The sequence below is a fragment of the Scyliorhinus canicula genome, chromosome 5 (genome assembly GCF_902713615.1).
Source record: "Scyliorhinus canicula chromosome 5, sScyCan1.1, whole genome shotgun sequence".
Classification (NCBI taxonomy): domain Eukaryota; kingdom Metazoa; phylum Chordata; class Chondrichthyes; order Carcharhiniformes; family Scyliorhinidae; genus Scyliorhinus; species Scyliorhinus canicula.
This window is the reverse complement of record NC_052150.1, coordinates 12,002,030-12,014,484: the sequence shown is the minus strand read 5'-3', so window position 1 is coordinate 12,014,484 and position 12,455 is coordinate 12,002,030. Positions and strand designations below refer to the sequence as shown.

General features: G+C 42.4%; 1 protein-coding gene across 2 annotated transcripts in view; it reads left to right on the top strand.

The window, feature by feature from the left end:
- kif15 (kinesin family member 15) overlaps positions 1 to 8,940 on the top strand; it is a 230,583-nt gene extending 221,643 nt beyond the window's left edge. For both annotated transcript variants that reach the window (XM_038796594.1, XM_038796595.1), the window contains 5 exons: positions 328 to 450; positions 2,790 to 2,927; positions 4,948 to 5,041; positions 6,430 to 6,594; positions 8,889 to 8,940. In XM_038796594.1, coding sequence (XP_038652522.1) covers positions 328 to 450; positions 2,790 to 2,927; positions 4,948 to 5,010 — 324 coding nt within the window. In that variant the 3' untranslated portion in view covers positions 5,011 to 5,041; positions 6,430 to 6,594; positions 8,889 to 8,940. The remainder of the gene's footprint in view (positions 1 to 327; positions 451 to 2,789; positions 2,928 to 4,947; positions 5,042 to 6,429; positions 6,595 to 8,888) is intronic.
- The last annotated feature ends 3,515 nt before the right edge of the window (positions 8,941 to 12,455 follow it).

Sequence of the window (12,455 nt, the reverse complement as noted above, 5' to 3'; positions counted from 1 at the left end):
TAAATTGTCTGAACCCTGTTCACACAGAATTCTTAGACTTAACAGTCAAAAAGAACTTTCACCCTATTTCATATGGGCTGAAGTCAAACTCCAAAAGTCTGTTTTGTTAACTTGCATGATACAGGTCCAAAAATCACTGGTTTCAATGAGTTTGCTGAGCCATAGAAACCCAGTGTTGTTTCTTGGGAATTGGAGTTGAGAAGTTCAATTACTTTAGGAATCTCATTAATGCTATAATGTGCAATAAATTGAGAGCAAGTTCAAAATTTCATTCTTGTTTTTGTAACGAATGCTCAAAAATAGTAATGTTTTCTATTGCTGTTTTAGTTGAGGTACAGTGCTGCTGTGGCTACTAAGGAGGAAAGCAAGCTCTTTATTGAAAGAAAGGAGAAAGAAATTATGGACATGAGAGAGGCTGTGGAGAGAAAGGAGAATTCTTGTAATGTGCAGGTGAGACCATAAACATTCACCCTTTTCAGATTTTTACACCGCTTGTATTTTTACTCAAGTTAAAAGTTGAATCTCTTTATCAGTAGGCTCAACATTAGAAACAATCTTTTCAGAGGAAACACTGAATGAAACAGGAGCTGTTTGAATTCATAAAGATTTTTATGCATGTAAACTTTCTTGATTCCATTGACAACGTAAAGGCCCCATGCATATTGTAATTGCTAATTTAAGTATTTTTATTACATTTTTTTTTTTTTTAAATTTAGATTAGCCAATTATTTTTTCTAATTAAGGGGCAATTTAGCATGGCCAATCCACCTACTCTGCACATTTTTTTTTGGGTTGTGGGGGCGAAACCCACGCAGACACGGGGAGAATGTGCAAACTCCACACGGACAGTGACCCAGAGCCGGGATCGAACCTGGGACCTCAGCGCCGTGAGGCGGTTGTGCTAACCACTAGGCCACCGTGCTGCCCTTTATTACATTTTCACAGGAAGATTTGTGAATGTCTTTTGAAAGAGTGTTTTAAATTGCCACAAAATCCTAAATGTTTTTTAAATGCCTGTATGCTTATCGGTGTTACACTGTTTATATACTTTCAATTGCTATCAAGAGCAGCTGAGAAACCTTCCTTCACTGATCTGAAGTTCTGCTTTCCATGTTTGTTTGAGACTTTTTGCCGAAAGCCCATTGTGATGTTAAGGAGGAAAGGGAATTGGAAGCAATGAGATAGCAGCGGGTTAAAATAGAGGGTGCGATGCACCCGAAAAACCTCTGATTTTGAAAACAGAGCTGAGAAACATCTGCCCTATTACCGACCACCCGGGTGTCTCCAATGGCCGGGGAGACCCCTCCAGGTGCTGTTACACCTGGTCCACGTTTGTTTAGACCAGTGAGGGTGAGATCTAGGTCGCAACGTCACGAGAGATTCCATTAAATCAACGTTTCGAGCATTGCAAATCTCGTGAGATTTAATAGCCTCATCCCAATACCAAGTCTGACGTGATGAGGCCGCTGAATCATGGCCAGTTCTCTTAACAAATTTCCCTTTATAACCCGCCTTTTTAATCTGCATTACGTTTCTCCATGATTTGCACTGCCTTGCATCTGACTTGTATTGTAATGATATGTGGTGCTGGAAGATTTGTTCTTGCTGGTTTATTTTTTCTCTAATCTTTATGCTATTTTCATGAGTGATTAGAGATACTTGATGTATTTTCAACATGTATGAATACGTTTCAGCAAGGTTTTTATTTAATTTGTTATCTCCCAACGCCCACAACAGTTATTCACCAAATTAATTGGAATAGTTTTTTGTCACGTGTACCGAGGTACAATGAAAAGTATTTTTCTTTTTTTTAAATATAAATTTTGAGTACGCATTTCATTTTTCCTAATTAAGGGGCAATTTAGCGTGGCCAAGTCGGTAACAGTACGGTAGCTCAGTGGTTAGCACTGTTGCTTCACAGCGTCCAGGGTCCCAGGTTCGATTCCTGTCTTGGGTCACTGTCTGTGCGGAGTTTGCATGTTCTTCCTGTGTCTGCATGGGTTTCCTCCGGGTGCTCCGGTTTCCTCCCACAGTCCAGAGATGTCTGAATAGTCTGAATTCTTCCTCTGTGTAGCCGAACAGGTGCTGGAATATGGTGACTCGGGGATTTTCACAGTAACTTAATTGCAATGTTAATGTGAGCCTACTTGTGACAATAATCAAGATTATAATGCCAACCTGGCAGTTCCAGCCTGTGATAGGGGTGGGTGGGCTCTCTGGTGATCCCAATTTTCCGGGGTGGGGGTGCTGAGGCTTTTGAAAGAGGGACTTGGACGTGACGGGCACGCAGCCATTGTGGGGGTGGGAGAGATGACTTTTATTGAGGGAGGGGCTGGCCATGCACCGGGGGGTGGGGGGGTTATGCTGCGTGGTAGTTGTGGGGTGGGCTGGAGACCATGTGGGTGGGGTGGGGAGCCCCCAAAAATGAACCCGTTTGCCCATTTCAGAACTTAGGAAAGGTCTTTGGTCCCGCCGATGTGAGCGGCCCCACCGGTGGGGGCTGGAAAATTTGTGGGGTAGGTGCTAGGGGAATCTCTGTGGAGCTGGCCTTGCCAGATATAAGGTAGTATGAATCAACTGATGTAAAAGTAAAATGGCAGACTGCTTATTGGAGAAGCAAACACCTTCAATTTAGTGGAATCAACAGCAAATCCAAAGGTTTAATAATTGCACTTGCTTTAACATGTAGCCTTTGTGGAGTGAAATGGGGGCACTTGTCCTTCTAACTGAAATCCTAGGTGCAATAGCGAGTGTTCTAATGTCCTCCCACCTTGCTTTTCAATCCTCAGATGGAGATGCTTTGTGAAGATCTGAACAATGCCACCCAGCAGCTTGGTCAGCTGACAGAGGATTCCAGGAAACAGGCAGCCATAATGCAGGAAGAAGAAGAAAAAAATGCAGCAACCATTAAAGAACTTCAGGATCAGGTAATGAAATTAGATGTTGCCACTTCTTTAGTTGTAAAACTACATTATGATATTGCCACTGAGGTTCTCTGCAGTGGTAGTTATAATCTTCCTAATTGCTTGGACGTTTTCTGATCAACTTTCCTACTAAAGGTATAGATTCCAATTTAATGTCTATTTTAATTTGGTTAGAAAGAAGTAAGTAAAAGTAAAGTGAAGTTAATTACTTAGAGTAAGATTTTTTGGACTGTTAATTGAATGAGATGATCTCTTTGCTCTTATCTTGACTTTTTAAACTAATTTTTGGGATGTGGGCCTCATTGTGTAGGCCAGCATTTATTTCCCATTGAGACGGTGCTTCTTGAACCGCTGCATTTCCTGTGGTGTAAGTACACCCACAGTGCTGTTAGGGAAGATGTTCCAGGATTTTGACCCAGCAACAGTGAAGGAATATATATTTCCAAGTCAGGGTGGTGAGTGGCTTGGAGGGGAAACATCCAGGTGTTGTTGCCCTTGTCCTTCTATATAGTAAAAGTTATGAATTTGGAATTTGCTGGCCTAAGGAGTCTTTGTAAGTTTCTGTACTGCATCTTGTAGATGGTAACACTGCTGCCACAGGTTCTCTGTAATGGAGGGAGTAAATGTTTGTGAAATGGTTGCCAATCAAGCAGGCCAGTTTATCGTGGATGGTAATCAGCTTCTTGTGTGTGGTTGGAGCTGCACTCATCTAGGCCTTGTAGATGGTGAACACGTTTTTGGTAGTCCGGAGGTGAGTTACTTGTTGTAGGATTCCTAACCTCTGACCTGCTCTTGTAGCCACAGTATTTATCCAGGTTAGTTTCTGGTCAATGGTAACCCCCAGGATGGTGATAGTGGGATTCAGCGATGGTAGTGCCATTGAATGTCCAGGGTGATGGTTAGATTCTCTTTTTGGAGATGGTTATTGCCTGGCACTTTGTGACGCGAATGTTAGCCCAAGCCTGGATATTGTCCAGATCTTGCTGCATTTGAACATTGACTGCTTCAGTATAGGAGTCGCAAATGGTACTGAATATTGTGCAGTCATCAGCAAATATCTCACTTCTGACTTTTATGATGGAGGGAAGGTCATTGGTAAAGCAGCTGAAAATGGTTGGGCCTAGGATACTATCTTGGGGAGCTCCTGCAATGATGTCCAGGAGCTGAGATGAGTTGTCTCCATTTGGCTCCAGTTTCGAAGTTTACAGTTCAGCTTCTGTTGATCTTTATACAGATATGCCTCTTTTGGATGTTAGAGCTATTGTAACACTAAAAGGAAGAAATGTAAGGCCCATTTTGGGCATTAGCTGATTAGAGAATATTACTGAATTACATTGGGGGTGGCTGGACAATGAGGTGCAAGTTGTCAGCAACCCAAAGTATTGCTATGGAACCAGGAAGTGCGCACTGGGTCTTTTGATCCCACAAGTAAGGTAACTTTTTTTTTTTGCTATTTGATAGTAGAGTACTACCAGAATCCTGCGGACAGTTTTTAAGAACTGCTTGTTAGGCTACAAAAGTACCAAAAAACTGGAATGGCATCCTCCACATGACTAATTTCAGAGAAGAGTACATGAACAGGCATTAAGCTGTTATTAGCCCAGGCAATGGGCCTAATGCCTGTTTAAAGCTGCTGCCTGGGGCATCTGAAAATCATCAAAACGCGAGACCTATTTCAGATGGTTTTGTGGCCTTGGGCATTGCTTTGGAAAAAAATGAACCCTTTTGCCCATTTCAGAACTTAGGAAAGGTCTTTGGTCCCGCCGATGTGAGTGGCCCCACCGGTGGGGGCTGGAAGATTCCAGCTATTAACTCTTTCTCCCTCCTCGCAGACGCTGCCTGATCAGACTCTTCCCTGCATTCACTGTTTCAATTCCAATTTCCAGCATCTGCAGTATTTTACAATTGTACTTCCATGATTTATACTTGAGGCATTTCATCCCCTGTTAATATAAATCAGTCAGAGGTGTAACTCAGTTGCTACAAAATGTGTTACTTAAATGTCATTGTATGGATTTTCCAGCTGAAGGCGAAAGATGTTGAAATTCAAGCAACAAAAAATGAACAGAAGCTTAGACAGAATTGAATCCTTTGGAGACTATTCTGCCTGGTCACAGGTGAGAAAGCTTAGCATTCTCTCTCCATCCCCAATTCTTCTCTACTCCTTTCTAGAAGCAGCAGCTCTTACTGCAGAACAATTCTCTGGGTACCACACTTCACAAAGCTCCCTAAATATGGGCTAAAACAGCATTGTGTTTTGATGTTTAGCTTGTAATAGTGGACTGGCTTTGTACAAAATCCTAGAGTTTTAACAGCGTTATGGTTCTTTTAAAAAAAATTAACAGAGTAGCTAATTATTTTTTTTCCAATTTAAGGGGCAATGTAGCATGGTCAATCCACATAACCTGGGGAGAATGTGCAAACTCCACACGGACAGTGACCTGGGGCCGGGATTTGAACCTGGGTCTTTGGCACTGTAGAAAGTCGAGGTTCTTATTGCAATATTGACCACAGTGCATCATTTTCATCTGACTCCTGATAGCAGAGATGTTTTATCCTTTAACCAGCTTGTTGTTGGCTGGGTGTTGAATGCATTTCTTCTCCATAATAGCTTTTGGTGGTCATGAAGAAATTGAGAGCAAATGGATTAATTGCTATTTTATGTGGTACTGATGCTCATAACATGAGGTTCGCTCAGATTTAGAGCAAAATATTGCAGGAGTTTATCAGGTATAGAGAATATTTTAAAATGAAGAGCCACCTACTCGGTCTTTAAATTGGAAATGTTATCATGAAAATAACATCATGATGGTCTGTAGAGAAATTTGGATGGTTGCAGTTGGTAATAATTGATTACCTCGACTGGAGCACTTCCGCCAAAACTCCAGTTGAAATGGAATTTGGCCAGATCCTGGCCTAAGGCTGGATTTCCGATGGGGCCATGTAAAGGATTAAATCTCTACCCGAGCCTTAGAAAACCAGTATTTCCATTGCAGCAGAGACTTTTCCATGAGTTTCCTCATTTTTACCCTTGCTCAGGACTTTGTGCAATTGGTACAGCACGCTGGTTCTTGGCAGGCATATGAATTAGAGGCATGAATAGGCCTTTCAACCCCTTGACCCTTTGCCACCATTTGATATTGGTCTAGTTGGTAGAACTGGAGGTCAAGACCAGAGACTGACTTGGAGGCCCTGATGGTGTTGACAATGGCTGCTTGAGGCATCGAAATTGGTTTTTGTTTTGGTGAGGTGGGGCTGAAGCCCTGGCACATTCTCTTTCTACTTACGCTGGATCCTGCTCCTTCACAGCACAAATTCAGTTGTGAGTGTGGCCTGGGTATAGCTGCTGGGGATTGCACAAGTGCTCATCTGAATATTGAGATCCACTCAAGTGTGCTTACATAAACGGGTATAGCAATTGATGACTGTATCTATACTGCTATTGCAGTACAATAATCTTATTTTTAAATGCATAATTATTTACAAACTCTTTCCTACTCCACAGAGTCCAAGAACCCCTTCTACTTTCCAAACAAATCCTGTTAGATTCTTTGAGTTACAGCAGAAGGAACTGGATGATCAAAGAGCATCCGAGGCCACCCTAAGAGTCTTGGTGAATGAGATGGAGTTAGAAAGGGCAGCCAAGAATGAACAAATTCTCCAACTCAAGGTAGCATACAAGGGCACGCGCTCATTGTTATACATTTTTTAAAATTTAGTTTTAGACATTTGCAGATAGCTCGGTAAAATGATTTATTGTAAGTATTTTACATATAGAGTAGTTTGTACTTCAGAGCAAGCTCTAGGCAGATGGACTATTTTTGGACTTTCACATAATCAATTCAAAACTAGCTACAGCAAAATAAATCCAAACTTTGCAGTGCAGCAATTTACAGCCCAGAATGTTTAGGAGTCTCCCAGAATGTAAGTTGAATCTTTTGGGAAGGGTGTTGCTACCTTTCTGATAAATATGATCTATCAGTCCTATTCACTGTAATCCTGCACCGGTTCTCTGAGAGGAGTTATAGCTTCTTGCCATACTAACTTGATTTACCCCAATCCGGTCTTATTCTCATTTGCACTCTCGAGCTCCCCCTTAAGCACAACCTTTCAAGGCACTACTTTTCAGGGCTTTCAAGCTATAAACTTCACTAATCTATTTTTAAGGGAAATTTTTATAAATGTTTGCCTCTACATAGTGATGCAGTACAGGAGGAGCAAGCTTTGCCAGCGGTACCTTGCCCAGAGGAACAGGAGGCAGCTGCTCTGGATGGAGAGCCGGAAGCCCAACAGGCTGAGGAGTAGGAGGCGCAATTTGAGGCATTGTGTGTACCAACAGCACCTGTCATTCGAGGAACTGCTGGTCCGGGCATACCGTTGAAGACTCTGGCTGAGCAGTGGGACAGTGCGACATATCTGCCAGATCATGGTGCACCTGGCAACCTTGACGACGATGGGGGAGCGGAGACACCTGCTCCTGGTGGCCGTTGAGGTGACGGTCACCCTGAACTTCTACGCCACGGGGTCCTGCCAGGCGCCAAATGGGAACCTGCTTGAGATCTCTGAGCTCGGTGCACAGGTGCAGCCAAGCCGTCACAGAGGCCCAATATGGCCAGTCACAATACATTCATTTCAATGTGGACTGTGCCTGCCATTGCTGAGATGCCCTGGGTCCGGGGGTGATCTACGGGGTGCATGTTACCCTATGATCGCCTGCAGCTGACAGGCCGCTCTACACAAACCGAAAGGGTTCCACTCAAACGTGCAGGTGATGCGTGAAATTTACAAAAGGCTGGTTTAGCCCAGGGCTAAATCGCTGGCTTTGAAAGCAGACCAAGGCAGGCCAGCAGCACGGGCCAATTCCCGTACCAGCCTCCCCGAACAGGCGCCGGAATGTGGCGAAAGTACTCAATTCATTTTTTTCCCCAATAAAGGGGCACTTTAGCGTGGCCAATCCACCTACTCTGCACATTTTCGGATTGTGGGAGTCAGACCCATGTAAACGGGGAAGTCCATGCCTGTACTGAGCAAGTACTGCATTGATGGGTCGGTTGTCTTTCTAATAAGATTATTAAATGAAATCTCATCTGTCTGTCATTCAAATGAATGTAAAAGATCTCATGCTACCATTTAAAATACAATGAGGAACTTTCTGGTGCTTACGGGAGTATTCTTCCTTCAATCAAAACAAATCAACTAATCCTTCATCCATCTCATTTATTGTTTATGCTGTGTGTAGTTTACTGCTGTCTTCCTTTTGCTTTAACTTTTCGACAAATTGAACTTTTGCCCTTTCATTCCCTCCCACGATGAAAGAGTGGGTAAATGGTTCCAAGCATGATGGCCACCTGATATCTTGTAGGTAGCAGGGCAGTGAGTGTCACAAGGCAACTCCATCGGGTCTTGTGCACTTATTGAGGACCAGAGTAATTCAAAATTCCAACAAGTTTCAAAGAAATAGCAGGACTTTTATTTTAAATCCCGTCTATAGTCTTTGAGCCTAATTGTAGTGCATGACTATTGATTGAAATTGCATAATTTGTACAGACCATAGGTTGAACTATGCATTTTGTCTTTGTAACTATGCATGTCACCCAGTATAATTACTAACTGAATGATCTGAGAGCTTGAACAAATATTGAGCGTGTATTTTGCATCAAAGTCATGGCATTTGAGGCACGATCTTAGCCACTGTCGTCTGACTCTTTAAACATTTAAAGTAAGAGCTGAAGATCATGTGTTCCATACAATCATTTTGCAACTGAAGTTTTAATGGCTGAAATATTGCTTCGCTGAAGGAAATTATGCGTTTCGGCTGATGCAACCTGAAAATTCAATGTTGTCCCACGTGCAGCTCCTTTTAAATTTGACTTAAGGCTTAGAAAGTGAATAACTTTTGAAATCAAATTGCCCTCATATTTGACACTTTTTTTCCTTCTTTTCCCCCACCCAAAAATATTCTAGATGCAGCTTTGCGAATCAAAAAACCTGCGCTTGGAAATGGATGCTTTGGAGAGGCATTGTCGGAGGTTGGAGAATGGACAGAAAAGGTACAAAATTGTGATTATTAGTCTGTTTGGTTTTTATTTATAAGAAAGGTCAAACCATTTTAAAACTTTGAGCCAGAAATGTGAGGCGCTTGTATTTTACACTCTTCTGCCTCATCTGCCTTCAACCGTGGGCAGTAAGGTAGCATAGTGGTTAGCACAGTTGCTTCACAACTCCAGGGTCCCAGATTCGATTTCCAGCTGGGTCACTGTCTGTGCGGAGTCTGCACGTTCTCCCCATGTCTGCGTGAGATTCCTCCGGGTGCTCCGGTTTCCTCCCACAGTCCAAACATGTGCGAGTTAGGTGGATTGGCCATGCTAAATTGCCCTTGATGTCCAAAACGTGTTAAGTCTGAGTTACGGGGATAGGGTAGATACGCGGGCTTCAGTAGGGTGCTCTTTGTAAGGGCCAGTGCAGACTCGATGTGCCGAATGGCTGTCTCCTGCACTGTAAAATCTATGATCATCTTTCTCTGGAAGTACATTTTTGCTGCTGGTACCTTTTCAAGATCAATCGGTGCACAAATGGGCACAGGTGATTAACATTACAGCTATTCTTTATTGCTGTTACAGTCAAACTAGTAAGAAAAAATTGATCTTACAGTCCCGCAAAGTTTGGCACGCCAGACAAAATACACAATGCATTTTCATCTATTGTGGAGCTAATTTAATCTTTGTAAAGGTAAAGTCGCCATCGTTCCAGATAACCGTAGGCTGCTTTCACCTTTTGAGGGGGAGAACCGACTGGTGGTGATTTAACCCGAGGATCACCACACCTCAGGTGATTGGTAGGGTTGAGAAGGTGGGCCTTCATGAGTAACCTCAGCTGGTACGTGAATTGAACCCGCGCTGCTAGCCTCGCTCTGCATCATTGGCCAGCTGTCCAGCCAACTGAGCTAAACCAGCCCCATTTTTGGGCCAGTACCCTGTAAACATGTTCGGAATCTTCAGAAATATTCTGGTTGTTGTGTGTCAGTTGCCTTTCTCAGTCTGTTGATTCCACTCATTCCAAGTTGGGTACCTGCTTGTATCTCCGCACTTGCTATTTAAAAATATATGTACATGTAACAACCAAGCTGAACAAATGTTCTTCAGGCATACCAGTGACTATTTAAAAATTACGGTACTGTTTATGCCTCTCACAATTGTAAATAAATCTAACTTCAAAAAAGGGTTGCCCATTGACCATTTGTAGTTTAAAAAAAAAATAAAATAAAATTTGGAGTACCCAATTATTTTTTCCAATTACGGGACAATTTAGCGTGTCTAATCCACCTACCCAGCACATCTTTTGGGTTGTGGGGATGAGACCCAGGCAGACACGGGGAGAATGTGCAAACTCCACAGTGACCCGGGACCGGGATCAATCCCGGGTCCTCAGCGTTGTGTGGAAGTAGTGCTAACCACTACGCCACCGTGCTGCCCTACCAATTTGTAGTTAGACCAACCAGATTTGTGAAGTATCTTTAGTATTTTAGTAGGTTTACCAAATATACATGGATTATGTGATTGCATAATACAGAGGAGTAATTCTTCAGTTCTGATCTCTCATGCATTGTGAATGTCCTGTCCAGTTACTGAACCATTAAGGTCCAATGTTCCCTCTACTCTTTCCTTGCCTGCGTGCATCCCATTTCTTGTGCTGTTTGGTTTCTTTAAGATTATCACTCATTGAAGCTGCTTGAAGGGCACCCTACCTGGCACATTTTCGATTGCTGGACATTGAAGCAGCTTTGAGGGACCAAAAGCAAAATACTGCAGATGCTGGCAATCTGAAATAAAAGCAGGAAACGCTGAAAATACTCAGTTTTGAGACCTTTCTGATGAACTACGTTTCCTTCTGGACAGCTAGTGATGGCCAATAACCAGAAACTCTGATCCCATGGGCGAATAAAAATCCTGAAATTGTAATGGTTACTAATGGGTTTTAAATAATATAAAATTACTGAAGTAAATTACTGGACTGCAACTATTTTTTTTTAAAAATTAGTCACTTTCAGATCAGCTTGATTTTGTGTCTCAAATTTACTTTTGTGTGACATAAGTATCAAAATTTGTTTGGATTTTTTAATAAAGCAGTTATACAACCGAGCAGCAGCATCTAAATGAGATCGAGAAGAAATTAATAGAAGAAAAAAAGACCAAGGTATTCCTATTTTTAATGACATTTTGACATGGGAAAATTGGGCATGAGCTTCAGTTGTACTTAACTGGGTTCCTGTGCTTTTGTATAATTCAGGGGTGGGCAAACTACGGTCCGCATGCGGCCCACCAAAGGTCTTTATGCGGCCCGCCAAGATCAAGTCATTATTTAAAAAAAAAAAATGTTCTTAAATTTTTAATAAAAATTTTTTTTTTTTATAAGGTTAATGGGAGGGGGCTGTTGGGTTACTGGTCTAGGGTGGATACGTTGACTTGAGTAGGGTGATCATTGCTCGGCACAACATCGAGGGCCGAAGGGCCTGTTCTGTGCTGTACTGTTCTATGTTCTATATGAGGCGCCCAGAATCATAACCGGGTGAAGCGCCATTTTTGAAAAGTAGAGAAAAAGAGGGCTAACGGCAGGATGCCGCCGGGGGAAGCGCTGAGGTATATGCCGCACGCTAATTGGTTACAACCGGGACTATTAATTAATATACTATGCGGCCCTTTGAAATTGTGAATTTCTGAATGTGGCCCTTACACGGAAAAGTTTGCCCACCCCTGGTATAATTGCACAACTCGAAAACATTAAAATTGTTATTTTGTCATTGTACTCACATTGACTAGGCTACAAATTACAAAAAACAAATTTTGTTACTGTTTATTGTGTATGCAAAAGTGATTTTCTTCATTTAAACTTGCAGGATGTAGCAGTCAAAAAACTGGCCATTGTGGAAGCCGAGTAAGTAGATATTTTTCATACAGCCATCACAGTGAAATTTGAGCTCAGTTGATAAAGATACCATGTGACTAGATTAAACAGCGCAAAAAATAAGTGGTTTGATTCCTGAATTGTGCTGTTATCTGATGACAGCTGTGTTGGGGTTTCTGAAAATGGCTTGAACCATATCATTATAAAATTGATCTCCTCATACCCTGGTTAGAAACAGAAGATCTATTAGGATAACTATCAAGTAGGGGTGGCACGGTGGTTCGCACTGCTGCCTCACAGTGCCGAGGACCCGTGTTCGATCCTAGCCCCGGGTTACTGTCCGTGTGGAGTTTGTGCATTCTCCCTGTGTCTATGTGGGTCTCACTCCCACAACCCAAAGATGTAGGTGGATTGGCCACGATAAATTGCCACTTGATTTGAAAAATCGGGGGACGGGGGGGGGGGGGGAGATTAATATCTGCTGGGAACAGTGGCGGACTGGGTCTAAAAATATTGGTTGCCAGGAGACAAAGTGGGCCCACCCACAACTACAATGCTATCATTTAATTTTCATAATGATTAAATAAAATTTTCAAAAAATACATATGAAAAAAAGGGTAGAATTAAAAT